At 36.7% G+C, this 27,206-nt stretch overlaps 1 protein-coding gene across 1 annotated transcript in view; it reads right to left on the bottom strand.

Moving 5' to 3' along the window:
- The window catches only part of LOC103740749 (T-cell receptor-associated transmembrane adapter 1), a 33,149-nt gene extending 6,410 nt beyond the window's left edge, over nt 1-26,739 (bottom strand). The window contains exons 1-4 of the mRNA XM_008841433.1: nt 26,733-26,739; nt 17,265-17,375; nt 10,240-10,276; nt 1,103-1,164 (exon numbers count right to left, since the gene is read on the bottom strand). Coding sequence (XP_008839655.1) covers nt 1,103-1,164; nt 10,240-10,276; nt 17,265-17,375; nt 26,733-26,739 — 217 coding nt within the window. The remainder of the gene's footprint in view (nt 1-1,102; nt 1,165-10,239; nt 10,277-17,264; nt 17,376-26,732) is intronic.
- Between the last annotated feature and the right edge of the window lie 467 nt (nt 26,740-27,206).

Below are 27,206 nucleotides of genomic sequence, written 5' to 3'. Positions count from 1 at the left end.
CTCAGATCATGGCCCACTGAGAATTAGCATCAGAATTATGTATTAGTTTATTAAGGAAAATTTTTATAAACCCAATCCAGAATATGCTAAATCAGAATTTGGGAAATTAATCCCTGCAGCACTTAGGTTTGGAAATTACAGATCTAGCCTGCTTTGAGCCTCAAGAATTTAAATATGACAGATGAGCACCAAAATTCTGCAATGTGAAACAGGAGGGAAAATTCTGATTTGTTATAGTACAGAGAGAGGTTGGAGGACATTCACAATGAAAGGAAACAGAAAACTGAATAAACCTTTGACTCATAAAATCCTCATATTTCTAACTTTAGAAGAATTCCATGCCATTTTTGATGTACAGATACTCATATTTTTAGTAGATCACAGGAAGCCTTTGCCTTTGAGCTGCCATTATAACCCAGTCTCCTCTTGTGAACCAACCAAAGGCTTGTGGAAGGGGCAGGGACTTCTTTCCTCAGCTCTGTGATCATATCAGAGTTGTTTGTTTGGAGGAATTTAGAGTGCTTTGTTTTGAGGTGGTTGAGGAGGTTCTAGGAATAAGGGATGGTGAGATTTGAAGAACACTTTATACAACACAAAACTCATGAACCACTCAGTGATGATTTGGTTGTGTTTTCTCCCCATCTGCTATCAATCCAGCCCCAGGTTTTCTACTTAAAAAGGACAAGTTAAAACACAGGAAACCAGAGAAAGTGTTCATTGTTCCAGATTATTAAACTATAGATGATCACAAAATACTTTTCTGTGGATCATTTTTGATTCAAGATATAGCTGTATTTCATAGAATTCTGTGTATGTCAAAATTCATGGAAATAGAATCTTTCTGTATTCTCATTATTACTAGAGTAAAATGAAGAGAAAACAGAAAAACAGGATGTTGGCTTACATGGACTATCATAGTGCAATTTACAATAGGTCCCTTGGAAACATGTCTTGTGTAATATACTAAATATAATTGAATTTATGACTTCTAGGATATTTCACTATGATTATTAAAAAATGAGTCACCTTAAATTCTTTATGCAATTCAGTGGTGTTTACTTAATTTCTTGACATGTTTACCTTAAGCAAAAATAAAACTTACCTGGGATTGTATTATCTAAGTTACCATATATTGGAATATCTTCAACATAGTATTCATCATCTCTATGACAAGGAAAAATAATTTACTTTATTAGATAGAATCCACTTTACATTTAGTAAATATAACTCCTAAGTCATAATTGGTTAACTAATAACTAGAAATTAATAACTAATTTCTCAGCTAAATTCAATAATGAGTAAATTATTATATGTTCTTGTTGAGCCTCACCAATCGAGGCAGAGGTATACACGAGTGAGAGAATAAATTCAGGCATGTGTGAAGGTACAATCTGGGAAATGTGCATGTTAAGGAATGTGAGCATATGTGTGTGTGTAAACTAAAAATTGATATTTGGATCTTCTTTCAGGAATAAGGATAGTAAATAATGATTACTGAGAATTCTTGCATGTTAGGTACTATTTGAAGCACATTTTCTTTTTCTTTTTTGTTTGTTTAATTCTCATAGCAGCTCCAAAAGACAGGCAGTGTTAGCACCCTTATTTTATGAATAATAAATAGATGGGACAAAGGTTACATAACTTGCTCAAGGTCTTCAGAATAGAGAATAAGGGAGTTAGAACTAGAACTTAAGTCGTCTGTGCTCTTAACTATACAACTGTGATACATGTTTGATTACCCCCAGTATAATTCTAAATGGTCTTTTAAAACAATTTATTTAGTAAATAGTGTAGGCTTAGGCTGGCATATGTCAATAATGATTGACAAACCATTGAGGTTATAATGCTGGATTTGATGTTTTACATCTATTATATGAAAGGTCCAGGGGAAATTGTTAAAAATAGTTTTTTTATTTCCAACTACACACAGAAGAAGCCTGAGATTCAGATTAACTTATTTTATTCATTTTATGAGTAATATCAGCAATAATTGCCAGTTATGAAAACTTGTTCAACCCTTAGGCCAATCTGATGAGATGGATATGGCCACTTCCATTGTGCACACAAAGATTCGCAACTTGTAGGAGATCGACTATCCAGACACAGTCAATAATCACCAGTGCTAGAAGTGCAACATAAATTTGAATCTAAAGCCCTATGGTCTAGCCATACCTTGAGGAAGTCATGCAGAGGGTGACATAATCCAAAGGCTTTAGGAAAACAGTCTAGATCATGCAAAGACCATAATTTTTTGTACCTCTTTTCAAGAGAACTGACAAGAATACCTGAGTACATGTTCTTATTATTTGATTCAGTTTTCTTCCAGCTTTATGTGAATAATGCCATTATTACAATAGATATTCTACCATTGTTACTAGATTGTCTGCCTACCAATACCATGTCATTGACAATGGCCATAGTGACTAGGTTACAGAGGAACATACAGTTGTAACAGTGGCATCTTATGATGTTGTACCAAATGCTCTGAGATTACATGTCACTGAGATCTGGGAGGAATTGCATTAAAAGAAAAAGGAACTCATCCCAAGGCATGACACTCATATTATTTCCTGTGCTTATTAAAGAAGAAAAAGTATATATAAATACCAAGAAGGTCTCCTTAAACAAATAATAGTTCAAATGATGCCTGCATGAAATGGTTTGAAAAGCCCAGATGCTGACACATATTTCATTTAGTCAATAGTGAAGTAATTCATCTGTAACTTTCTTTTTACCTAGAACTTCAATACAGTTTAATATTGGGATGGAGAATGGACCTGATCATGGCATTTCTCTGGATATGCAGAGACTATTCTAGCAAAAGGAAAAAAAAGTATTTAATAAGACAATCCATCCACTTTCCTAGCCCATATAGATACCAGATACAACCTGCAAACGATAAATCTTGTCCAAAAAATGAATATTGCTTTATTCCCTATGAATGAAAATAAGATGTGATTTATAATGTTATGCTCTGTGTCTACAGGCAGGTCTCAAGTGATTAATCATCTTAAATAAACTATTATTCAGGAGAAGTTTCCTAATGAACATACTTAAAAAACGTATTTTTTTCACTTAGCAATGTCAACTAGCTCCAGCTTATTGTGGATGTGTAATAAACTTCAACAAATGTTGTTGTTTAATGGGCTGTTTAATGTGTAAGATTACAGTAATTACTTAAAATTTGTTTTTTCTTTGCAGTGCTAGGAATTAAACCCAGGGTTTTGTTTATGCTAAGCAGGTGTTCTCCCACTGAATCACATTACCAGTGCATATAGTGATTATTTATTTATTTTTATGTGTATGAGTGCTTTGCCTGCATATTTATATGTGCACCCACAGGGGTTGGAAGAGGGATCAAATCCCCTGGGACTGGTATTACAGATGGGGTGGTTGTTAGCCACAAAGTAGGGGCTGGGAACTGAACCCCGGTCCTCTGCCAGAACAGCCAGTGATCTTAACCACTGAGCCATCTTTCTAGCCCTATATAGTGATTTAAAAAATAAATTAATAAATTATATCATAACTGACAGGCTAGTTCACCCCTGAGTTTGGGATCATGTCAAATTCTCACTCTGGGCATGTCTGGAGTGGTGCTCTAACCATTAGGTAAATTTACTGATGTTCTAAAATTGTAAAATATATTAATTATATCATTTACTGTGGTTCAAATTTTGTACTTTCACTTAGATCTTATCCACCCCTGTTTTAAAATTTTTATTTTATTGTGAAATTTTAAGGTCTCAAATGCTTTATAACCTAAGAGGATTTAAATTATTGCTTTCCTTTCTTTTTGGTTTGTAAAAAATCATTATTTCCACCTAGATGGCCTTGAACTTCAATTCTTCAAGTAACAACTGTCATATTTATAAATAAAAGATGTTAAAAAAAACTACTTGATTCTTCTCAGCTCCCAAATTCTATTATATAAATACAGCCTTCCAACATCCAAATAAAAAAGAAAAATATATTTCTGCAAAACTAAATAATGTTTTAAGGAGTTGAAAAATTGTCAGGAGGAAAGAAGAAAGAGCAGGATTGGGGATCTGTTAGAAATTGGTGTTGGAAAATGTTCATTTGTCTTGTTTAATAGATATTTCTTTGACTAAGCAAGGATATAAGTTCAGGTTTCATTAGCATACAAATATAATTTAAAACCACAAAGGAGTAAGAAGTTACTTTGGAATGAGTATTGGTAGAAAAGTATTTTGCAAGAGGAGCACTGGGCAGTCTGATGGTTTAAGGTTCAGAGGAGGGTGGAAAGAGGAAGCTTCTAGAAAGATGAGCAAAATAAAAGTTGTGTGTTGGGGCTCACACCCAGAGAAGTAAGCATTTCAAATAGAAAGTACCAGGGTGCCAACTGGTACAGATGGATAGAACAAAATTAGATTAATATTTGCCCTGTGGAGTTCATTGATCACTTTGGCAAGAGCTGTGAATTAGAAGATCAAAGATTGAATAGCCTAGATTCAAGTCATCAAAGGAGAAGAGAAAAATACTGCAGATATGGATAGAACAAGGTTACCTGTGAAAGGTGCACGGTGGAGAAATTGTAGAGTGTGGCCTGAGGGTGGCATTTGCTTTTTTCTTATTTTTTAAAACATGGGTGATACAGTCTACCTATGCACTGATGTGAACATAGAGAAGGAGCCAACAGAATATCGAAGCAAAAGGAAAAAGGGCAAGTTGCTATAGGTGTTCTTGAATACATAATTATTGAACCTTTACTTTCTTCATTAGGGATTGTGACATGGATATCAATGTCTTGAATTTGGAGTGGGAGGGCACCAAGGAGAAAACCCTGATCCAGAAGTGTGTAAACCACAGCTATCTTTTGTGTTGGCTAGAGGTCAGAAAGTTACTCCAGTAGTGTTCCCTGTGAGGGACACAGAACTGGCCTCTCAGATCCCTACTGTCCAACATTGAATATCCATTCACTTTAATAGTGTTCAAATTCCTCTCTAATTCACCTGAGTCTTTAGGCATATTAGGAAAACACAGTAGACTTATATTGCTAGTGCTTTGGCGAGTTTATACAGAAAAGTCTCTGGCCGAAGTTTGATGGAAATAAGACAAAAAGATATGCCAGGATGAAGAGTTCTAAAGATGGGAGAATTCTAGAGCAGTGATACAGATCTGTGGGTGACACTGGGGCGACTAAGAATGAGACTTGGGAGAATCAAGAGCTGGGAAATGGCTTAGTGAATAAAACACCTGACAGAGAAGCATGAAGACCTCATTTCAGATCCCCAGTAGCCTTGTAAAAGCAGAAATGTGAGTTTGTAACCCTAACACCCAGAGCTCAGGGGCAAAGAAAGACATTTGAGAAAGGGTTCACGGACAGTCAGTCTAGACAAAACAGCTAGCCCCAGGCTCATTGAGAGACCTTGTCTCAGAAAATATGGGAGCGTGATAGAACATACTAACATTGACCTCTAGCTTTTTCATGGGCACATAAGCAGCACATGCATGTGCACACACACACGCATCCCACACACAAATTAAAAAGAGCCTTTTGGGGAACATATAGGATCTTCAAATGAATTCCCAAAGAGACCTACAAGGAGTACCCGATGTCTTGCACTTATATAAGTTGGGGATCAGGGCATGATTCTAAAAGGAGGTTGAATATTTAAAGACCCATTGGATACATGTGAGACATAAGCATACAAGTCTTGCTGAACACATGCTGGGAAGTTGTTAGGTCAGGAAAGTCACCTGAGGGTTCTGCCTTAAGGATTATCAGTCCTGAGAAGTAGTAAAAAAGACAATTAATACTAGTTATATTTAGGACAGTAGTTATATTTAATTAGTATATTTAGCAAAGAAAGAAATGGCAAGGGCCTGTGCCCTGTGGACCTCTAGACAGACAAGAAATCACCTTAAAATAGAGGAGTAGCTGAGCCGAGGTGCTTTGTAATAAAAGCAGCTCCAAGGAGCAGTCTGTGAAAAAGTAGTGGGAGGTTGTCCCATATAAAATTTAAATTGCATTTTTGTGATTTTCATGATATAATTTGATGGTATTAAGATTCTATCCCTTATTTACACCTTTCCTTACTGCTCTCTCCCCAATTTAATGTGCTCTATTACATATATATGCATAAGGCCTATAGAGTCTAATTTGTGTCCCCAAATGTCCTTCAATGTGGGCCCATCTACTGTAGCCTGCTTAGCCAACCAAGAGCTCTATCCTTGAAAGAGACTGGTTCTCCACCTCCCCAATAGCAATCATTTGCTACAATTTCCTTAGATTGGGCTGAAACTTCTTACCCACTTCCCCATGTCTACACTGGGATTTTGTCTGGTTTGAGCTAGCATGGGGACTTGTGCGTGCTGTGACTATTGGTGTGAGTTCATATGAGTGACTGACCAGCTGTCTGGAAAACCCATTTCCTTATGATCATCTACCACCTCTGGCCACTACAGTTTTTCTGCCCTCTATTCTGCAATGATCCCTGAGCCTTGGGAGGCAGAAGTGTGAAATATATGTGTCCTATTTGGGGATAAGTGTTCTTGAGAGGAACTGAAAGCTGATGAGTCATTGTATATGTAAACTAATTATAAACCACATTACTTTTAAGATTAGGACTGAACAAGCTGCCAAGTAGACAGGGATGTTCTTATATGCCACTTCTTTTCATCCAATAAAGCTTCAGAGTTCTGATCAGCTACCTTCTGCAAGTAAACTCTGTATTGTCATTAGTATTTTTCAGATGCTAAAGCTGGAATTTATCAATGTTGAATATTTCTCCAAGACTACAAATCTATGATTGCAAAAATTTGACTAAAATCCTGAATTCTTTGAATCTCAAACTTCTGCTGTATAACTTCCTAACACATATGAAAAAAGAACAAAAATTATGTAGAGTTTTTTGTTTTAATCAAAAAATTATGTGATCCAAAGGTGAACGGCATGGAGTGTGCATTTCAGGTTCTGTTATGTCAGATTTACATGCTGTGTTGTTTTTAAGTTGATCGTGTTTCTGACCTTCTAGGACAGAAAGGGCAGGGACTTGGGTAAACAAGAAGGTAAAGGCAGAGAATAATTTCCTTTCCCTCCAGAATACTTTTCACCTCGCAGATATTTACAGGGGCAGAGCAGGAGAGCAAAGGGGAATGCCGTGTGACAGATGCGTGTTTCTAACAGCATTCTAGCTCCACCTAAAAGGATTGATTGAGTTCCACTTGCTTGTAGTGTTCTCTCTCTCTCTCTCTCTCTCTCTCTCTCTCTCTTGTGTGTGTGTGTGTGTGTGTGTGTGTCTGTATTTTAATTTGTTTTATTTTCTTTTCCTTTGTTCTTATTTATTGAATTTTGGCAAATTTCATACAATATATTCTGGTCATATTCTCTCCTATCTGCACCTTTCTTAGGACTCCCCCCACCCCCGATTTCATGTACTCTGTCATATACATTAAGGCCTATAGAGTCAAGTTTGTGCCCCAAATGTCCTTTGGCGCACATTTTTATTCTTTATTTTATGTGTATGAGTGTTATGTTTGCATGTATGTAAGTTCACCATATATGTACAAATGCTCACAGAGGCCAGAAGAGGGTATTGGATTCCTTAGAACTGGAGTTATAGAGGGTTTTGAGCCTCCATATGGATGCTGAGAACTGAACCTGGGTCATCTGTAAGAGCAGCCAGTGCTGAGCTGGCTGCTGAGTCATCTCTGCAGCCCCATGTTTTATATTTTAATGAGTGAGGGTAGTTTTAAATTTGTTTGCCTTTGAGCCTCAATTTGTCCCTACAAAATTATTCTGGGTCCTCAGTCCACATAATAAAGAGAAATAGACTAGTTATAACAGATGTACAGAAACTTGAAAATTAGCATACCTTTTATAGATAGTATCTGCATTATATATTCAATTTTTAGATACATGGAGTTTTACTGCAATAGGTAATGAATGCTTAAATTGTTTATTAACAGGTAATAGAGGCTTAAATCCTTGAGGAAAGGCACTGTCTCTTTCCATCTTTGTATTTCTATTTTTGGAAGACCATTCTCCAGGTAGTGTTGGAACAATAAAATCTCTCTTATTTGTAATACTCAAGATTAACCATAGAATGCAACAGAAAATGCAATACCCTGGGATGAAGAGGAACCAGCTAGAACAACCCAAACTTGGTTGCAGTCTCCCACAGAGGCAGGAAACCTTCAGCACTTTCGCTGTCCATTTGTCCTTGGGATCTAAAACTCAGTACTGACTGATTTCCGATGTCAAGCAATTGCAATGCAAGTGGGACACATGCAGATGAGATTCTGTTTCCTTCAGGGCACCTGTCCTAGCCTTGAGAAGTGACTAATGAAGAACCTGAGGTTTATTTGTACCTTTCTTCATATGTGAAAATAATAAATTCTTTTCATGCAACTTACCATGTGTATTAGGGTTCTTCCTCACTAGATGCAGGCAAGTAGGAAAATGTGTCCCACAATGTAATATGTTGAGTGTTCAAACTCCTGTTTCTGGTGGTTGGCATAGTGATGATCTTCGCTAACCTTTATGTAGGGGAAGTCAGCACTTTTGTAATCAGTGAGATTGGTTTGCAATTGTCCAGCATCATGCTTATTGAGTGAGTAATTGTGGGATGAATGGATGTTATGTAAGAACCAGCCTCATTTCCACATTTGTAGTATAGATAAAAACCTGCTTGCATTGAGATGAATATTTTACTAATTTTTCTTTCCAATTCATCTCATCTCACTACCAGAATCATCAACGTAGTCTTTAGTTAAATGATCAAATCATAAAACTTTCTGTCACAGCGCATCTTTTCATTTTGTTTCTCATTACTTTGTCTTTTGAAGTAGATTCATATTATGTAGTCCAGCAAGCTAGGAATTCAGGATAGACTTTCCATCCTTGCCTCACCAGTGCTGGATATAAACATTAGTGCCATCACTAAACCTAGCACATTGCATCTTAATTGTCCTTCAAATGACAAGTATCAAGTTAATCACCAAAGAGATTAGCTTTTGCATGTTTGCTGTAACAGAGTGATCGCCAAATCATTCTTGATGACTTGAAAATTATCTCAAGCTAAAGAATCCAATGTGAGGAATAATCACAAAATAAAAAATGTTGTATGCAAGAGAGTCTGCTTGCAACCCATATCTTGAACCAGTAAGTGGCATTTCACACAGAGCAGAAATTATCATAAAAAGACCCCTTAGAGTTCAAAAGGGCTTAAAAATCTTACCCTATCTAGTTAGTAAGCTTTGTTTTAAAAAGATCTTTCAGTCTATCATCTTGGAAGATCTTAAAGAACTTGTGGGAAGTCCTTCTTGTTTATATTTTTATTCCTAAAATGGAATGTCCAATAAAATTATTTATTTGGATCAGAATATATCATCCTGAAAAGTAAAATTACTTTACTATGGATCATGTCCTAGGTTTTGAGATCATACTATACAAGTTTCTCTGTAACTAAGCTAGTAAGCATTAAAGAGACTATTAAAGAGTCTATAATTAAGTATTATTTTAGAGTATAAATTCATCACATTTTGCTACTGATTGACATCACCCTTACAGACAACATGCCATTAGGCATATTTTTCTGTGTAAATATCTTTTTGTTTCCTTTTTTAAAAATTTATTTAATAACCACATACTTAGAAGAAACATTTCACTACATCAGTATTGACATATTCAATAACAATTTTCTGAGCTAGGCTGCATCTCTTACAAAATTGGCTGTACATTTTTAGGCTTACAGTTTTCCTTTGTTTTTTGAGACAATCTCCCTATATAGCCCAGGCTGGCTTCAGAATTTACTGTGTAACCCAGGCTGGCCATAAACTTGTCATCTTTTCTGTATTGTCCTCTCCAAGGCTGGAATTACTGGCATAAGACATCATGCCTGGCAACAAACCTTAAATTTTATGAGGTATTATAGAGTTATTTTTACTCTGGGTTCTGAAGTGCAGCCTAATTCTCTATAAAGCTAGACTGTACTCTTAAGATTTGGTCCGAGTTCTAATGTATCTGTTTCTGAAGTTAATGACAGTTTAGCATATCATTTTAGTATTCACTTAGCTCTTTGATTGACTCAGGATGTATTAAGAACTAGGGTGGATGATAATGATCTAATCTTCAGATGAAAACAAAGTAATTAAAACTTATTTTTCATTTTATTTAACCCAAGTGTAACATCTCTGAGCCAAATCTATAAGCAACATAGCATTTGTTTCTTCCTTTATTAGTTGGAAATCATAATGCGTGAATTGACATTAACATACCTTGGAATGTAGTCATCAGAGTATCTGTACATTTTATCTGAAAGATATTAAAAACATATAAATTAAAAGAAACTTTGACATATTAATTAATTATTCTTCAGTGTTCCGAGGGGAGCTAAGCCTCAGTACAAGCTAATGAATTTATCAAGCCACCCAGGCTACTACTAATTGAACCAGGGATGGTTTGGATTTGAGTGTCTCCAAAGGCCCCCTATTTGAAGCTTTGATCCTCAGAATGTCAATATCAGGATGTGCAGTGGAACCTTTAAGAATGGAACCTGGGGGAGGGGATCTTGAATTGTTGAGATTAGTGGTTTCCCCATGTGACTGCCTGGTAGCTCTTGGGAGATAGTTATGAATAGGAAAAAAACTGACCACTCCCTATCTCTCCCTTGGAGACATAATCACTTACTCGAGCATGTCTTTTGCCATTGCTATCTGTCATGAAGTAATGCAGTCAAGGGCAGCCCTTGCTATACAGCCTGTGCTAGACTGTTCCAACTTTGAACTTCCAGGATGATGGGCTAAATAAAAATATTTTCTTTATAAAGTTAGCTACCTAGGTATTTTGTTGTAGTAATACAAAACTCACTAACACAAGGGGGAAAGACCTTCCCTTATTAGAGCCAATCAGATTCTGTCTTGGTAATTTAAGGCAGAAACAATACACCTTAGAAATGATTTTGAGCCCAGACCCCCAATTACTTTATGCACAGAAAACAATAAACAGAAAAATCTAGCATTTCTATTCATGTCTCCCTTGTTCCTGAGCACTGTGACACATGGACACTTTTTGCCTTTAAGCTCTATCCATGAGTAACTTCTGTTACTGCCCTCTTTCCAATTTTTTTTTTAATCTTTTAGAGACAGGGTCTCCCTGTAGTCGAAGCTGACCTGGAACTCACTGTGTAGACCAGGCTGAGCTTGATCTCAGAGTGCTGGAATTAAAGGTGTGTGCCACCATCCCCAGAAAGGAAAATAGAGTTTTAAGGAATGTTTTAACGAGAGTAATAGATTCACAACAAATTATTGAAATGAATGGATTAAGAAATATTCAAGGTGCAATTCTTATCATTAACATCAATATTATTTTAGAAATTATATTGTCTATCAATAATTTTTATATTAACTTAGAGGGATATATTATGGTATCTATTATCTATTTGTATTGATTATTATTGAACATGGCATTGATTAAGCTAAAATCTTGCTATTCTATAAAAATAAAGACTAATACTATCTCAGTCTCTGACATCAAAAACTAAATGATGATCTTTCAACTATATTATGTAGAAAACACTGTGTTTTGGAAAAGAACTAGCAACAACATTTTCAAATAATTAAGTCAATCACCAAACAACTAGCAAAAGTATTTTCAGTTAAACTTTTGTTATAACGCCAACTTGGTCTCCAGAGAGGTTATTAACTGTTACAAAAACATTGCTGGAAATATTTATGAAACGGTCATGTTAATAGATGAAATGGACATGTCACATGTCACATGTCAGTGTTTGGGAAGAATTCTGTGGCTGACCAAATGAGGGAAGTTTTTGCAGAGTCTGTCTACTAAGCTGCTATAGAACCTAAAATGATGGATGTAATCCATTTCGAATGTCAAAAATACAGTTGTTCCAGCTCTCAGGAAATAGCCTATCAAGTACTGCATGTGAAATATGAAGTAATTTTTAACTGCTTTCAGATTAGCCTTTTGAATATGAATATCTAGGAATGCTGGAGGGAACCTAGTAAGATCTAAATGTATCATGGTAACCACAAGCTAATGATAGTATAGTAAATCATAGTATAGTAAATCAGAAAATATGAGAAATGTTAAGTAATATCAACAGGTATAAGAAAAGATTCTTTAATATAGATCAGAAAATTAAAAATGGAAAACAGCATGATATTTGTATGTATTTCTATGTTAGAAGAATGAAATACTTATATTTAAATCATTAAGTGCTATAACATTTGCTTGGAATCAAAGTTCATGTATAAGAAGTTAATAAAACTATGGGATGGTATAACATGGAACATATTTATGATTAGCAATCAGCAGATGATGGATTTAGTACCAACTATGCAGTATACTTGCTATATGACAGTGTGAAAATTATTTTAAAAGTATGGCTATCAGTCTACAGAATAAAATTAAAATCTAGTATCATGAAGTTGATATAGAAAATGAAATAATGCCTGTTAAGATACTTTATAAAATGACAAAGCTACGTATCAATATGATGCATTCTAAATTCATACCATCTAAACTGCAATTTGTGCTCATTGAGTTGGAAAGTTTCCTCATAACTGAGATAACTGAAAATAGACCTATATTATTCAGATAGTAAAGTGACAATATTTATAAGCAAAGTTTGATTTGGAATGAAATCACTGAAATCTCACCTTTGGTGAGAGGATTGCCACAGTTGAAATAAAAATAAAATTTAAACATTTAAAACATTAGCAATAAAAAATGAATTTGTGACTGGGATATAGCTCAGTTGATAGAGTTCTTGTCTAGCATGCACAAACTTGGATTCCATCTCCAGCACAGTATAAATGGTGCTGTGACACATGTCTGTAGTTCCAAGACTTCAAAGGTAGAAACAGGAGAATCAGAAGTTGAAGGCCATCATCTACTATGTAGTGAATTTGAGGCCAGTTTGAGGTTCATGTGACTCCATTTCAAAAATAAAATAGCTGAGCATGACATGGTGGGGCATACCTTTAATCCCAGCCATCTGGAGGCAGAGTCAGGTGGATCTCTGTGAGATCAAGACCAGCCTGGTCTACATAGTGAGTTCTAGGTCAACTGGGGCTACATGGAGATCTTGTCTAAAAAGCAGAAATGAAACTTAAAATAAAAAGAACATCATTCATTAATAAAAACAATACAAAGAAACAAGTAATGGATAAGGGACATTGTACATCAAGATCAGTTGTAGAAGAGACAGCCTGAAAGAAGACTCTGAAAGGCCAAGGACACCATGTGCCATGCTGGTCTCAGAATTGAAGTGTGTAATCTGATAGGCCCTAGCCCATTTCCCATCAGTACTTGGGTAATTTGTTTTACAGTCTTTTCTAGTAAGGTTTATAGACAATGATCTCTTTAAATGGGAATTCATAATGAAAGTTCTGATGTCTGAGTGAAGCATGAAGGTCAACAAGCTCAGGCTCCTGCAAGGACTCTGCTCTGTCACAAGGGCTGAGAAGTTTATTTAAAAATAAACAGCATGATTTAAACACAGCCTAGTCATCTCAGTGGTATGTGGCCAAATTGAAAACCATGTGCTCTACTACAGAGCAGTCAAGTATGCAAGATTGTGAGTGTGAAGAGCTGAGTGAGTTTCCATGATCCTCCCCTGTGATTCAGATGCAAGGCTTGCGGTCACGGTGCACGGTTGAGTGGGTGCGAGGCAAACACATCTGCTTTTATGTTTTCCCCTTTAGCATGTCCAGCCCTCTATGCATACTGTTAAAAGAAACAGCAGCACACAGCTGAAACCCCAGCATTCAGACTTTCTGATTCATTTTCAGTGAAAAATGGCCACAATATTCTAGTGAATAGGAGGTACACTGATAGGACTTTGATATCTGTGCAAATCATATACTTGTTTATCCTCCTCGGAGCAGAGAGGAAGAGTTGGATAAATAGTATTCTTTGGATTTAATGGAAGAAGAGAGAATACATTCTTATCTGAAAAAGCAATTGATATAATCCCCCTAAAAAATAGATTTGGACAAAGAATCTCATAAAAATAAGGATTTATTTTGGAAGAAAGAGAGGACTTCTTTTCAAAGCTTCTACCTAGCTTCTGCAGAAAACATTAAGAAAAGGCTTATTTTGTGTGTCTGATTGAATGTGTAGATATTACATTGTCACTGGAAGGAGATTTTCTTTTGTAATCTATTTAATACACCCGCAAAACTTCTTCACTGGCTGCTGGCCAAGGTAGAGTCATACCTTGCAAGTTTCTTAGCCACAAAAATCAGCAAAAAGATGCAAACATAAAAGTGACACGAAGCAGGGTATTGTGTTTATGGGCCACATGGTAGAAAACTGGCTGATGTGACAAATCTCTTCTAGCTTGTCTTGCAGATGAAACAAAGCAAACGGGAGTACTTAGGATTAGGAAGTAACCAAACAGTTTGCAGAAGTAATTCAAAATCTGCCTGGGCTCTCTGGACCGGAAGGATAGTACTGCTGATTCATGGGAATGGGAAAAGATGGCAAGGTTAATGTTCACACTCCAGGAAAGCTGTCAGGAGCTGGACAATTGGAGGACAGCAGAGTCAAGTGCAGGTGGGATGAGAAAATTGGGCATTCCTACAGCATTGATGAAGTCGCTCCAAGGCTAATCATCTTGGGTTTGCACATCTGTCTACAAAGTGCAAACCCCCAAGTTTGTGTGTTCCTCTTAATGAGAATACATCCAATAAAATGGTGTAATATTTAGAGCCAATTTCACAGCAATCTCAGACAACCCACTGAGAGGGACCTGAATGTGACTTACATGAACAAAGCTGTGACTACTAAGGCTCTGGGTACTATATAACTTGTTAAATAATACAGAGATGGGATAGGAAGTGGAGCAGGAGCTGGAGAGGACACAGGGCACCAACATGATTGGAGCAGCAAAAAGACTGAGGAACTAACGTCCACTGAAATAATGTGCAACAGTTAAGTATGGTCACAAGAGGCCACAGAAAGCCTTGGTAGTTACTGTCAAAAGAGAGAAGGAAGCACCAGGTCTGTGAGGTATGGTGATGTGGATTATACCAGATCCACAACCAGCCTGCTGCCTCCTGCACTGGGCTAAGATTTACATATATTCTCTTTTTCTTACAAGAATTTGATGGTGTAAAAGGTGTTTTCCACATATTGTAAAAAGGAAACTGAGACTGGGAGAAGTTGTTACTTTTACAAGATCTGACAACAGAAGATCTAAAAGCAGAGTGAGCTTGAATTCACATCAGGTTTGCTTTAAAACCTATGCTGTTAAAAACAGTTAAGGGGGCTAACGCTGATTAAAAATACATCATACCTGCAATTTATTATTTCCTATTTTCAAAAATATTGTGTTTTTTCTGCCATATTACTTTGAGGCAATACAGCCATTTGTGGCTTAGCTGGGATAGTAAGGGTTTGTAGAGTAAAAGAAGAAAGTAATCTACCATGCAAAACCACATGAAAAGTTAATGGCAAAATGATATGGATATGAATAAATAAATGTAATGCACGAACAACCAAAACTAAAAACTATAAAGCTGAAAACTGTAAAACTGAAAATTATAATTCACAGAATTATTTTAAAAAAAAACAGTAGTGTTGCCAAATACTTCTGTAGCAGATGTAAAGAGTCAATGAACTTAGACCAATCCCAGTTTGGGCTATGTTGATAAAAAGTGATTCTTAACATCCATGTTTCCTACAATTACAGGGCTGAAAAAAATGACTATATCAGTTGAAAGTAGACAGTCTAGAAGGAGTTTTAGTTATGTGATTGGACTTGAGCTCACTACATCAATTTACCCAATATCTGGCCCTGCATAACACTTCAAAGGATTACCATGGGGCTTGAAAGAACTTGAGCACGCATTCAGATAGTGATTCTGTCTGTTTCCCACTTTAAATTATTTCACCCCTAGATTACATTCACCTTTTTCTAATTCAGGTAGTAGTCTGTATTCATAAAATACTTCAATAAAGAAATTAAAATATGTTATTTAAAAGATTCTCTAAGGAAAAGTACTATTTTTCAACTCCTTTTTTTCTACAGAAGGAAACACAGGAAAAGTTTGATAATGGGTCATTTATACATCTGCCTTATAAGACTGGTTTATTTGAAAATATATTGGTCTTTAAAATAATTACCCCAAGCATCACTACTGAACAGACAATGCTTGCCCTGAATTTCATCTTAGTCGTTGATATAATAGGGGTCCTAAAAGAGTGGGGTTCCTGGCTGCAAGTGCTTCAGCCGCTGTATAAAAAGTAGAGATCACCTTGAAACAGACACCTTGAAAAATTGGGCACGTAGGCATGATTTTTATATTGAATCACTGTGTGACCTCAGCTATGTCTCTCCATGTTTCAGTGCCTCTCACTTTTAAAATCTGCATGGCAATGCCTTCTTTCCATACGGTATCAGCATTATCAATATTTTAGAAGCTTTTCCTAGTGGATCAAGGACCTTTCCTGCAATTAAATCATTGTTCTAAATTAGCTTCATGTGGGTTTTCTTAGACACGTGAGCACATGTGTCTAACTTAATTTTATTAACTTGTTTTATTTCTTCCCATTGGTTTAGAGAAAATACTTCTGTCCTTTCCTTTCTATTCTTTTATGACCACTGACAGGTCCTGCTCTGAAGAGTTTCTTGGTCTTTTGCATATTAAGACATCTTCAAGAAATAATAACTTTAGTTGCATAATTCACCAATCCATGTATTCAGTATGCATGTGATAAGTGTCCACTGCATGCACAGGCTGTACTGGGCTTTACTCTGTTTTAACCTTGGCATATACAGGTAAAAGCTATCTGGTAAGAAAAGGCAAAGCTGACTGTGGCAGATCCTCTTGACCTGTCCTTCTAGACTCTGGTTGCATTGGTAACAAGCCCAGATCTACTGCCTTTTCAAGCCTATCTGAGCCAGGCCAGCCAGATTCTGGGCAGACTGAGATGCTTCAATGGAATTATAAAGAGCAATTCTTTACTTCTATCACCTTTCCTCAAAAGATTGAGATTTCATTATTCGTTCAGTTGGAAAAGCTTGTTTACCAGAATAATCCCTTCAAACTATAATCTAAGGCAGAGATCAAACTACTTTGAGGAGTTTCTTTCCATATTTCTGATATGATTTCATTAAATTATGAGAGCCCCAAGTGTGAAAATACCAGATGGAGTTCCTATAGTTAAAATATCCTATTAGATACATTTCATAACAGCACCCACTTCCATAGACTTTCCGAGACTCTGGAGCCTCCATTCAAGCAGGTGTCATGTAACAATTGTCTGGTCTTACCTTGTCGCTGCTTCTCTACATAGTGAGAAATATTGAAGATCAACGATATAACCAGAGCCAAGCCCAAGAAGGCTAGAAGTCCCCAGAGAAAAAAAGGGCATCCAGAGTTTCCTGGAAACAAAAGTAAATGTATTTGAGAAATAGCAGCTGACTACACATTTGTTTGACTGTGGCTAGCCCCATAATTCAAACCATTTGGGAAGAGCTGGGTATGGTGGTTGTGGTTCATGCTTAAGATCCAAACACTGGGGAGACTGAGGCATGAGAATTGCTGGGAGTTTGAGGCCAGCTTTGGCTATGTAGAAAGGTTCTATCTTGAAAAAATAAATAGAAAGAAAGAAATTAAGAAAATAAATTGCTGTATTAATGTGAAGGACAAATCTTCTGCCAAAAAATTAACACTGACAGAGAAAGGTTTTTACAGATTTTAGTGTTAGTGATAAGTCTTTGAATTCATCATGGACAAAGGAAGCAGGCTTTTTATACTTTTAGTGTTGATTAAATGAAAGATAAATTCAGTCTAGCTATTAAAGGGTAACAAGCGGTCACTGATTATAAGAATTTCATCTCAAAATCAAGACTATTTTGATTACCGTGAATCATCATTTGATATACTTTCCCCTCCTTTATTCTTCAGGCTAAAATCATTGTACTTTCTTTATTTGCTGAAAACTACTTTATCATTTTTTCAACCTCAAAAATATAGCATACTCTAGGTATCAGGAGGGAAAAGTAATTCTGGACTCACAGCGACCCATTTTTTGGTTAGAATTGGCCACAGTGACTTTTTCTCAGACCACTAAGTGTACCCTTAATGGATAGGGGAGACCCATTGCTGTGAAAGCCTCTCTTTTCTTCATTTTCCTGGAGCATGAGGGGAGTTTGTTTGGGTATTGTCAATCAGTCCCTCTTGATAATTTACACATATTTGAGCAACTACTAAGACAATAGACCTGAGTTTATATATCTTAGTTGTCATGCCAACAGGGCCCACATCGTATACTGATACATCTAACCATTAGGTATCTCCTCTATGCCAGAGACCATATACTAGAGAATCAAGGACATAAGACAAAACAAGCAAACAGAATCCTTGCTCTCAAGAAACTATGCAGTTGGAGCATAGCTGTTGAACACGACTAGGATTTCAAGCTGTAAATAGTTTGTAAGAGAAAGTAGTTATAAGAAAGATCACAATCCTTCAGAGCCTCAACTCTCTCACTATGAGAGCAAGTCAGTCACCATTTTAAACCCTTTACAGAAACTAAAATATCACTTTAACACAAACAGAGCTTAAGGGGCTGGAGAGATGGCTCAGACGTTAAGAGCACTGGCTGCTCTTGCAGAGAACCTGGGTTCGTTTCCCAGTGCCCACATGGTAGCTAACGAACCATCCATAACTCCAGTTTCAGGGGATCCAATGCCCTTTCCTGACCTCTGTGGGCTTTGAATGACATGGGCGCACTTACATGCATGTAGCAGGAAATTTACTCATACACATAAAATAAAAATAAATAAAATATGAAAAAAATAAACAGACCCTAAAATATCTTAAGAGAAATTAGTTTTGCCTCCCTCATCTATCTATAATCTTTAAACGAAGAGTCAAGATGTACAAGAAAAATATTTTGTGCTGCTCTATTGTTTTTAGTATCTCAAACATTTAAATTGTGATTGCTTTTTTTGAATTCTTGTTGGCACTTCAACAGTTGCTTAGCTGCGCTCAGTGTCCTTGTATTCAGGCTGGCATCATTGATTTCCAAATGAGAATAATCATGCATAGAAAGAACTAAATGTATTATATATGTATTTTGATATAGGCATGCGTGAACACACACCTATGTACAGATAGATAGATAGATAGATAGATAGATAGATAGATAGATAGATAGATAGATGATAGATAGATAGATAGATAGATAGATAGATAGATAATTTCCACGCTATTTATTTGCATGTGTGTAAGTGTAGTATGTGCATATGGATGTGTGTGAGTGAGCACACAGAAGTCAGAAGAGGACATTAGGTGTCTTGCTCTATCACTCGCTGCCTTATTTCTTTCATATGGATTTTCTTACTGGACTTCGAACTAGGCTGACAGCCAACAAGCCCCAGCATTTCTTCTGTCTCCACAATGCTGCCTTCACAGACTTGCACGCAGCCACAACTAGCAGTTTTTGTTTTGTTTTGTTATAAGATGCTAGGATCCAAACTCATGTCCTTGTGTCTGCACAGCAAGAGCTCTGACCCATTGGGCCATCTCTTCAGCCCCACGTATTTATTCATTCACAAATACATTATATGAGTTTGAATTTCTTTTTAAGCTAGAAATATTTGTCTATTTGCTACTTCCTCTTTAATTTAGTTCTATGTTATTATTTCTGTGTGTTCAGAAGACTTCTGCTGAGAACAGAGCTATTTCTGATTAATTCTGTGGCAACATATAACGTGTTCTTTACAAAATTTTTTCAAGAGTTAATAATGAAAAAAATTAATAATGATAGTGAAATGTGTGAGATTTTTTTTCTTTAAGGCAATTTTTATGTTTTATAAAGTATAAAAAAGAAGGTTTAAGCCGGGCATGGTGGCGTATGCCTGTAGTCCCAGCACTTGGGAGGCAGAGGCAGGCGGATCTCTGTGAGTTTAAAGGCAGCCTCATCTACATGGTGAGGTTCCGGACAGCTGGGGGTACAGGGGGAGCCTGCTTCAAAAAGACAAAAAAAAAAAGGTTTAAATAATCTATTGCCCTGTGTAATAATTTTATTAAAAACACTAGATTTTGCTAGGCCTGGTGGTACATGTCTTCAATCCCAGCAGCACTTGGGAGGCAGAGGCAGGTGAATCTCTGAGTCTGAAACTAGCCTGGACTGCATAGGGAATTCCAGGTCAGCCAGTGTTACAACGTGAGACCCATCTCAATAGAAACAAAACAAAAAACCCACTACATTTTCTTGGGAGAAAATGACAAATGTATTCCTAATAAATAAAACCCCAATAAATATTTATAAGCATTCTACAACATAACTATTAACTTTGTAAAATACAACAGAAATTCTGCATGTCATCTGATATTGTACATATGCCTAAAATTGCTTATTTCATCTTCCTTTCCTTTTCTGTTTACCTCCCTCCTTCTCTTCCTTTCTTCTTTATTCCTTTCTCTCCCTCTCTTGCTCTCTCTCCTCTCTCTCTCCCTCTCTCCCTCTCTTTCTCTCTCCCTCCCCCTTCCCCTTATTTTTCATTTGTTTGTTTGAGACAGGCTGTAACTTGAGACAGGCTGTAACCCAGGCTGACCTTGAACTCACTAAGTAATGGAAGATGACCTTTCAACTCCTGATCCTCCTGCTTCTACCTCCCAAGTACTGGGATTGCATGAATAAGCTACCATGCCCAGCTTTTATTGATTTTATATAGTTAACTGGTGAAAAGATAAAAACGCAAGGGGTCTGGGAAAACTGGTAAAGTGCTTGCTGCTAAAACCACACATTCCTAATTTTTTTCAGCTAATTTTTTGAAGATGAATGGCTAAATCAAATTATAGGGACAGGAAAGATGGCTAAGCGTGTATTGGTGCTTGCTGCCAAGCCTTGCCACTAAGCCTTACTACCTTGACTTAGATTCATAGAATCCACATGGTAGAAAGAAAGAATCAACTCTGCAAGTTGACCTCTGACCACCACATGTATGCCCCCACATATATGCACGTATGTCCTTGTGTTCAATTAACATAATTGATCTTTCAAGTGAGAATAATCTTGCATATGAAGAATCAAATATTCTATATATGTATTTGATATAGACATGCATGTACATATATACAAATAATTTGCCTGCCATTTATTTGTATATATAAAAATATATAAAGGATTTCTGTATCTCACCAGCCTGGCTCTGTTCCTATGAGGTCAGTTGACAGCAGCTTCATGTTTATTGTTTTTTCAACTGATCCCCAGTACTCTACCCACCACTCCTGATGGAACTTCTGTCTTCTCATCTACTAGTTCCATATGTTCTCCTTCCCACTGGACTTTGGAGATAGTTGGTGAGCATCTTTTTTTGTTTGTTTGTTTGTTTTCTTTTGCAAATGTGTATACGTGCTGCTGTGCTTGCCCCTGTGAACATATATAAAGGCTAGAAGTTGCCATTGGGTGTCTTTCTCTTGCTTTTCCACCTTATTTTTTTGACACAGTGTCTCTTATTGAAACCGGAACTCTGTTTTGTTTAGACAAGTTGGCCAAGCATATCCCAGGGATCCACTGCACTCTGTGCCATAGGACTGAGGTTACAAATACACTCCCCCACACCTACTACCTGGGCTCTGGGGACCCCAGCTCGGGTTCTCATGCTTGTACAGTAAGCACTTTACCTTCTGAGTCATCTCCCTAGCCCCAAGGTGTTCTTTTTTGATGCTTTTCATAGCCATTGACACAGGATAAGGTCTGTTCCTGTCTTTGTTCCAAATATAGAGGACATAACATCTTTCATTCTTTATCATAAACTTTTTGCCCAGAATGCTACTTCTAATTTCCTACTTATCTTCTGAGATTTATCTGGTGTAACCTCTCAATCATTTGCCATGCCCCAATCACTCTGAAGCACTTGTAGTTGTCAAGAGATACTACGCCTTGTCATGCCCTTATGTTTCTATATGTCCCTTTGCCTGAAATGCTTATCTACTTAGCTATGACTCAAAAACAACTAGACACTCTTCAAAACTACCTTCCCTTTGAAGCTTTCCCTCGTGTTGCCTGTCCTTCCCCAGGGGACATCCTATACATCTCTCCACACTTTAATAAGTATTCAATGAATCATTTATGCACAAATCTCTTTACCAATCTAACTGTGAATCTTCTAAAGAGCAATCTCTTTATTCATCTTTGGCTTCCTACCTCAGTTTCCCCATTTGTAAAAGAAAGTAATAATAGTGTCTGTTGTTATGGGAATTGAATGAAGACTTGGAATGAGGTTTTCAAAATAGTGTTGCTCACTAATAAAATGCTCCATCAATGTGAGCTATTGATGCTTTTATTATCTTTGCTATGATCATCTCACCACTGGTAAGTCTACTATTATTTCTACAACATATCCAGCTAAAAGAAGCTTCTCACTAAACATTGTTAGCTCACTCAAAGGCTGAAGAATAAAATGAAGAAGGGTAATATAATGGCCCAGAGCCGAAAGAAAGTTTCTGATCAAGTATGAGGTCTTGACACCTCCACAACAGAAAGAGATGTTGAAGATCATGTTCCATTCATCTACCCAGGAGAAAGAACCTACTTCCCAGCAACTGGGAAACATCCTTGTGAAAAGAACAACATATTAGGCCATGATAGCTTTGGTAAAAATGCTCATCAGCAATACCCAGAATTAAGGGCTTTTGTCTGCCCTGAACCTCCAATTACCAAGAAACATGATGGTTATACTTGTTTCCCAGAAAATTTGAAGCAGTAAGTTGGTGCTAATAGCTAGGTATCTGATCGAAGTGACAGATGTGTCTACCACAATAATACAAAATTTATTTTCTTCTGTGAGTTTAATTGATATCATCAGTGAAATATCTGGAAAAAGGAATTTGGAAACTATTACTAGTAGAGTTAGGTTATGAGCCCAACTGCAAGGCCAGAAAATATACACTTGCATAAAGCCAAGCAAGTAGAAGTAATTTCCTGATGAATAACATAATAATTTTGAAAAGTATGTGATGGGGATTTGTTTTCTCTCTCTTTTCAGCAATTGTAACTTAAAAACATGAAGTGTTTATTTTCCATGAATTCCTATCATACTACAGAACAAAAAAGGGAAGTTTTCCTATGTGCTGATAACACAAAGAGTAAACTGAAAGGCAGAGTAGCCTCCCACAGCCGCTAATCTGTCTAGTTATTGTCAGAGAAAGAAGACCTACGTCTTCTGCAAGAGTAGCAGTGCTCTTAACCACTGAGCTACCTCTCCAATCCTCCAAATTACTTTCTGACAAATGTCCGTCATTTAAAAATTTTATTCCTAGCAGCTACATAGGATAGTTATAGTTATTTACTATACTGTGATCTACTATGACTTCTGTAAGTACATATTTTACATCTAAGTTATCATAAACTTGACCCAAATATTACACTGTCTAAAATTAAACATTTAATGGATATACTGATAATTTATTTTTTTCTAAACTGAACTTGTTTCTCTGCTTTAGAAATAATCCAAACGGGCAAGAGAGATGGCTCAGCAATTAAGAGCACGGCTGCTCTTACAAAGGAGCCAGGTTCAAGTCCGAGTACCCACGCGGTAGCTAGCAACCTTCTATAACTCCAGTTCAAGGGGAATCCAGCACCCTCTTCTGACCTCCAAGGGCATTTCACAGCACAGGAACATTTACATTCATGCAAGCAATACACTCATTCACATAAAAAGTAAATAAAAATAAAAGAAATAATCCAACCTAGAAATCATCCATCAAATCCTCAAGGGGTTGTGGGATCTTGATTATTCACGTATCTAAAAAAGGATGTTGAATTCATTTTGGAAACAAATTTTGACCCTTCCTGAATGAAGCTACCTAGATTTTCTCACAAATGGATATAGAATGACCATGGATAGCTCTCCATTACACAACTCATCCCAGATATGGTCCCATGGTTTCTTAAGAGAATGTGAACACTTCATTCATCTGACTGACCATTAAAGTATACTATCAGCTCTAAACTGGCAACAGACAGTTGGAATTCAGGTTGTAGTCAGAACACATATAATTCTCCATTGCTCTTTTTACATTGGTCGGTTTTCCATGTTTCCTGCGTTTGTTGTTAGGACAAAAGAAAAAGAAATAGCCTATGAAACTCACCATTAAATTTATTAATTATGGCGATATTACTGAACAGGCAATTGACATCCACCTCTGATACATTGCTTCCTTAAGCAAATATCAAGGGATATAAGATAACCATTTTTGTTTTGGTTTTGTTGCTTTGGTTTGGTTTGTTTGAGGCAGGGTCTCCCTGTAGCCCCAGCTGGCCTGAAACTTGCTATGTAGACCAGGCTGGGCTCCATCTCACAGAGATCTGTGATACCTCTGCCTCCTGAGTGCTGGGGTTAATGGTGTGTGCCACCGTACCCAGCTCTGATAGCCATTTTGATGAGCTGTGTCCTTTAATCCTTAATTTTTCCTCTACCTGATTATTTGGTTACCTTTTACACTATTTTATGTTTCTAAAACTCCTCTTTCTGGGGGAGTGATAAAGTACATAGACACCAATAACAAATCTCTGACACTCACTATCTTTGGAAGAACTACTAAAACCAGTCTCCTTTCTACTTAGTTTTTTTTCCATATTCCACAGCTTCTAGTATTTTGTGTGCACTCAATAAATTTTTATACTCTGAGTAAATAAAATATAGCCTAATATAAAAAATGACCATTCAAAGAAGTAAACAGAAAGCACTAATCTTACTTTTAATTACAGTAACTACAGTTATAAATCATCCTATCATTTGGACAAAATAGAAGTTGCATTTTCCCCTTTCTAATTAAAGGGAGGATTGAAAATGGGTAGCTGTGAAACAGGAGTTCCCAACTTCATCCTTGTGATCTTGTGACATCAGGGTCTCTTCTTTCCAAAGTATCTTATGCCTCCTAGTCAATGTTTATTGACTTTAACTGAAGAAAACACGCATGTGCCTGTGAGGTAGAGGGCAAATTTTAAGAGCATGGTAAGAGTTCTCCACTGCTGGACTCCTTGTTGCTTTTACAATTAAACTTTGAGACTGGCAAACATCACAATCCTGTTGTGTTTGAAGTTCTGCCCAAACCCTTGCTGTAGATGAGCCTGTTTGTCTGTGCTTAGTTACTTCATTGGGTGCACACACTTGTGTTTCTTCCTCAAGAAGCAACCACATATGCTGTCTTAGCTCTATGATATTAAAAGAGCTAGCAGCATAACAGGCATAAGATATAATCAGATAACACGCAAATCACAGAATTACAAGCTGCTTTAAAGCCCATGCAGAATGTTCAGAATTCAAGCTTGTTATAATCAATGTGATGCATGCTAAACATTGGACTAGTATGTTGTATTTATGAAGATTTTTAAATGAGAGCAGCTGTTACAAAGAAGCACTCCTGGAATGAGAGTGAATTGCCGTCTCTCTTGGAGAAGCAATCTAGTGATAATGAGGCTTAAAATGTTCATAATATCTTATTCAGCAATTCCAATTTTAGGTATCATTTTTGAAACATAACCCTTAATAAATGAAAGCCTTAGAATTGTTCATTTTCCTGCCACTTAAAATAGTTTTGAAAACTGAGTACAACATAAGTGCCAAACAAAAGCGACTGACTGAGAAAATTCTAATTAGTGCAATCGATGTCATTCTGTGCATTCATTTAAAGTGACTAGGCAGAAGCTGTAATGAAAGGGAATGGTTACATTACAGTATTCGTGAGAAAAGCCGGATGCATGATTTAATGTACATTGTTATTTAAGTCATGAAAGGTAATCTGTATACAATGTATAGAAAAAAAACTGAAAGAAATTCAGCATAATATTTTGCATTTTTAAGGTAATTAAACCATGTAAGAGTGTAAGTTCTTTTTTCTATTTTATCTACTTTACAGTTCCCTTACTTTACATGATATGCATTGTTCCTGGTTCTCAAAATGCATTTGCTAAAGACAGGAAGAGGACTTGAAGAATTAAGGAGAAAGGAAAAATCAATTTGATTCATAACAGCAAACTGATGTGAATCCACCCTCATGATCCACCGCAGCAGGGAACTCCCACTGGCTTTTCAAAGTTATTTCTCCCTGAACATTGGCAATTCTATTGATTCCTGGGAAGAAACTATAGTACCTAATTGCTAAACAATTAGAATCGGTTACCCTATCCTGTTTTATATCTAAACTAACAAAAGAGAACTATGCCGGGTCAATACAAGCTTCTGTAAAAATACCAAATACCTCAAATGGTGCATTTAACAATGAATACTTATCAAACAGTCACAATAGCTTTATTCTTTTTTGAAAAAATAAGGGTCTAGAGAGAGAGCTCAGTGGTTAAGAGCACTAACTGCTCTTGCAGAGGACCCAGGTTCGATTCCCAGCAACCACATGGCAGCTACAAACTGTCCTTAACTCCAGTTCAGGGGAATCTGAAGCCCTCTTCTGACCTCTGCGGCATTGCATGACATGGGTGCACTCACATATATGCAGACAATACACTCATATACATAAAATAAAAATAATAAATAAAAGCTAAAAAAAATTAAGCCTACATTTTTCTTTCAAGGCAAATAGTCAACATATCCATTAATACAATTCAACCTACTTTCTCATGACACTAACAGCTATTATACATTTAAAAATAATTGTGGTGACCAATTTACTTTGCCCAAATAAATGTATTTTTGTTAGGACTTAGAAATTATTAAATGCAATTTTAAGCACAAAAATGAAAGAAAAGAATTAGGACTACCACTTACCTGCCATGCTTCTCTTGTCACAAGATTCCTTGTGTAGCCATAGAACGATGGATAGACAAAAAATTCTCCCAGCTGCTTTTCCTAAGCACAGTTGCCCTGTTCTGTTAGAAACAGCATAACACTAACATCTCTATTGGTGCCTCCGAGTTTTTCTCTTCTGTTTCTTCAAGTCTTTTGTGTGTATTTTGTTCAGTTACAAACAGGAAATGTGGTGGTGGAGGCTTCTGGAGTTTAGATCTGAAACAAGTAGACTTAAATAGTTGTGTAACATGGGAAGAGAACTCCCACCCCCCGCCCCATCTTCTGTACTTCAAAATTCAAGTCTGATTTAAAAATAAGTAATTAAAGCAAGGTGTGAATGAAACTAGGAGGAATCTGTCGCATCACTTGAGACAATCCAGGTCAGTTCATGTGAAAATAAGATAAAATGCACTAAACTGATAAGCCAGTGGTAAGCATGTCCTGGGTGTGCTC

The sequence above is a fragment of the Nannospalax galili genome, unplaced genomic scaffold, assembly GCF_000622305.1.
Source record: "Nannospalax galili isolate Female #2095 unplaced genomic scaffold, S.galili_v1.0 scaffold261, whole genome shotgun sequence".
NCBI classification, from domain to species: Eukaryota; Metazoa; Chordata; class Mammalia; order Rodentia; family Spalacidae; genus Nannospalax; species Nannospalax galili.
The sequence above is the reverse complement of the archived record's forward strand: the minus strand, read 5'-3'. Positions and strand labels throughout refer to the sequence as shown.